This window comes from Fulmarus glacialis, unplaced genomic scaffold (genome assembly GCF_000690835.1).
Source record: "Fulmarus glacialis isolate BGI_N327 unplaced genomic scaffold, ASM69083v1 scaffold2156, whole genome shotgun sequence".
Classification (NCBI taxonomy): Eukaryota; Metazoa; Chordata; class Aves; order Procellariiformes; family Procellariidae; genus Fulmarus; species Fulmarus glacialis.
This window is the reverse complement of record NW_009219833.1, coordinates 23,456-25,213: the sequence shown is the minus strand read 5'-3', so window position 1 is coordinate 25,213 and position 1,758 is coordinate 23,456. Positions and strand designations below refer to the sequence as shown.

The following is a 1,758-nucleotide window of genomic DNA, read 5'->3' as shown; positions in this document are numbered from 1 at the left end:
TCTCTTGTTTTGTTCATGGAGCCTTACGTGTCTTTCAATCTTTTTTTTTTTTCTTCCCCCTGATCACTTCAAAATCTAACTTCCCCAATGGCAGGGGAGAGGAGAGCTAAGTTAGATGGTCCATGCTGCCTCACAACCCACTCTTTGGAAATAACCCACTTCTAAATGAGATAGCAGCTGCTTCTCAAACAGAAAAAAGGCTTTTCCTCCTGGGCTAGCAAGGCTTTCAATGACATCTGAGGGTAGTCTGTGACCAGCAGGCATGGGAAGCAGCTCACTTTGGGATGATCTGAACAGCACCTGCAGCAATGCAGGCAACAGCTGCTACCTGGATAATAGTATGAGGTTCAACTTAACCTTCCAAGAGCAGGCAGCTGATTTCTACATTGTCCTCCCTGTGATTTACTCTGTGATCTGTGCTGTTGGCCTCACAGGCAACACTGCTGTCATTTATGTGATCCTCAAGGCCCCCAAGATGAAGACTGTGACAAACATGTTCATCCTGAACCTTGCTATAGCTGATGACTTGTTCACACTTGTCTTGCCCATTAATATTGCTGAACATCTCCTCCACTACTGGCCCTTTGGAGAAGTCCTCTGCAAGGTTATCTTGTCCATAGACCACTACAATATCTTCTCCAGCATTTATTTCCTAACAGTGATGAGCATAGACAGGTATCTGGTAGTACTGGCTACAGTCAGGTCGAAGAGGATGCCACATCGTACGTACCGAGCAGCCAGGATTGTCAGTTTGTGCATCTGGATCCTAGTCACCATCATAGTTCTCCCTTTCATCATCTTTGCCAATGTCTATGTAGATGACCTGGAGATCAAGAGTTGTGGTCTCAATTTCCCCAAGCCTGAAAGGTTGTGGTTCAAAGCCAGCAGGATCTATACCCTCATTCTTGGCTTTGCCATTCCAGTATCCACCATCTGCATCCTCTACACCATGATGCTCTACAAGCTAAGGAACATGCACTTGAACTCTAATGCTAAAGCCCTGGACAAAGCCAAGAAGAAAGTCACTGTTATGGTCTTCATAGTCCTAGCTGTGTGCCTCTTCTGTTGGACCCCCTTCCACTTGGCCACCATTGTGGCTTTGACCACTGACTTGCCCCAGACCTCCATGGTCATCGGTATATCCTATTTCATCACCAGCCTAAGCTATGCCAATTCATGCTTGAATCCTTTCTTGTATGCTTTCCTGGATGACAGCTTTCGGAAGAGTTTCCGGAAGATGCTGGAATGCAGAACTTCTTGAACAGTGGGTTGGGGCTCACAGATCCCTTCCCTCCCATGGCTTTGCAGGGGCACCTCTGCAGACTGAAGCAGTGGCTAATGAATGCACAATGTTTTCTTTCATTTACATGTAACGTGTGTCTGGTTATCATTACCATTCACATGGTTTGTCCTGCTTACTTGTGAGTCTTGCATTTTCCCCCTCTCTGCACCTCCCAACTTCTCAAAGTTGCATTTCTGTATTCTTGGTTTTAATCACACACCCTAAAGCATTAAGGACAGAAAACTTCCTTTTCAGAGGCGTACTTCTACTGCAAAGTGGTCCTTTATTGCCATCTGCTGTACAGCACAGACAAGCTGGAGCCCAGCTTTCAGCTCCATGTAATGCTCAGTTCTTAACAGCTATGTTATTCGGAGGACTGTTTCAAGGAGCAGAGCTAACAAGCACTGTCGGTGACATGTCAATAAAGTGGACAGAGGATGCAAGATGAGTATTCGGAAGAGAAAACTAACCATTTT

At 45.7% G+C, this 1,758-nt stretch overlaps 1 protein-coding gene across 1 annotated transcript; it reads left to right on the top strand.

Annotated features, from left to right (window-relative positions):
• Positions 1-262: 262 nt before the first annotated feature.
• NPBWR2 (neuropeptides B/W receptor 2) lies at positions 263-1,261 on the top strand. The gene has a single exon (XM_009580503.1). The coding sequence runs from the start codon at positions 263-265 to the stop codon at positions 1,259-1,261; it is 999 nt and encodes a 332-aa protein (XP_009578798.1).
• The last annotated feature ends 497 nt before the right edge of the window (positions 1,262-1,758 follow it).

Bases quoted from the DNA above. Each gene is read 5' to 3' on its own strand.
- NPBWR2 (XM_009580503.1), top strand. From the start codon at position 263: ATGGGAAGCAGCTCACTTTGGGATGATCTGAACAGCACCTGCAGCAAT.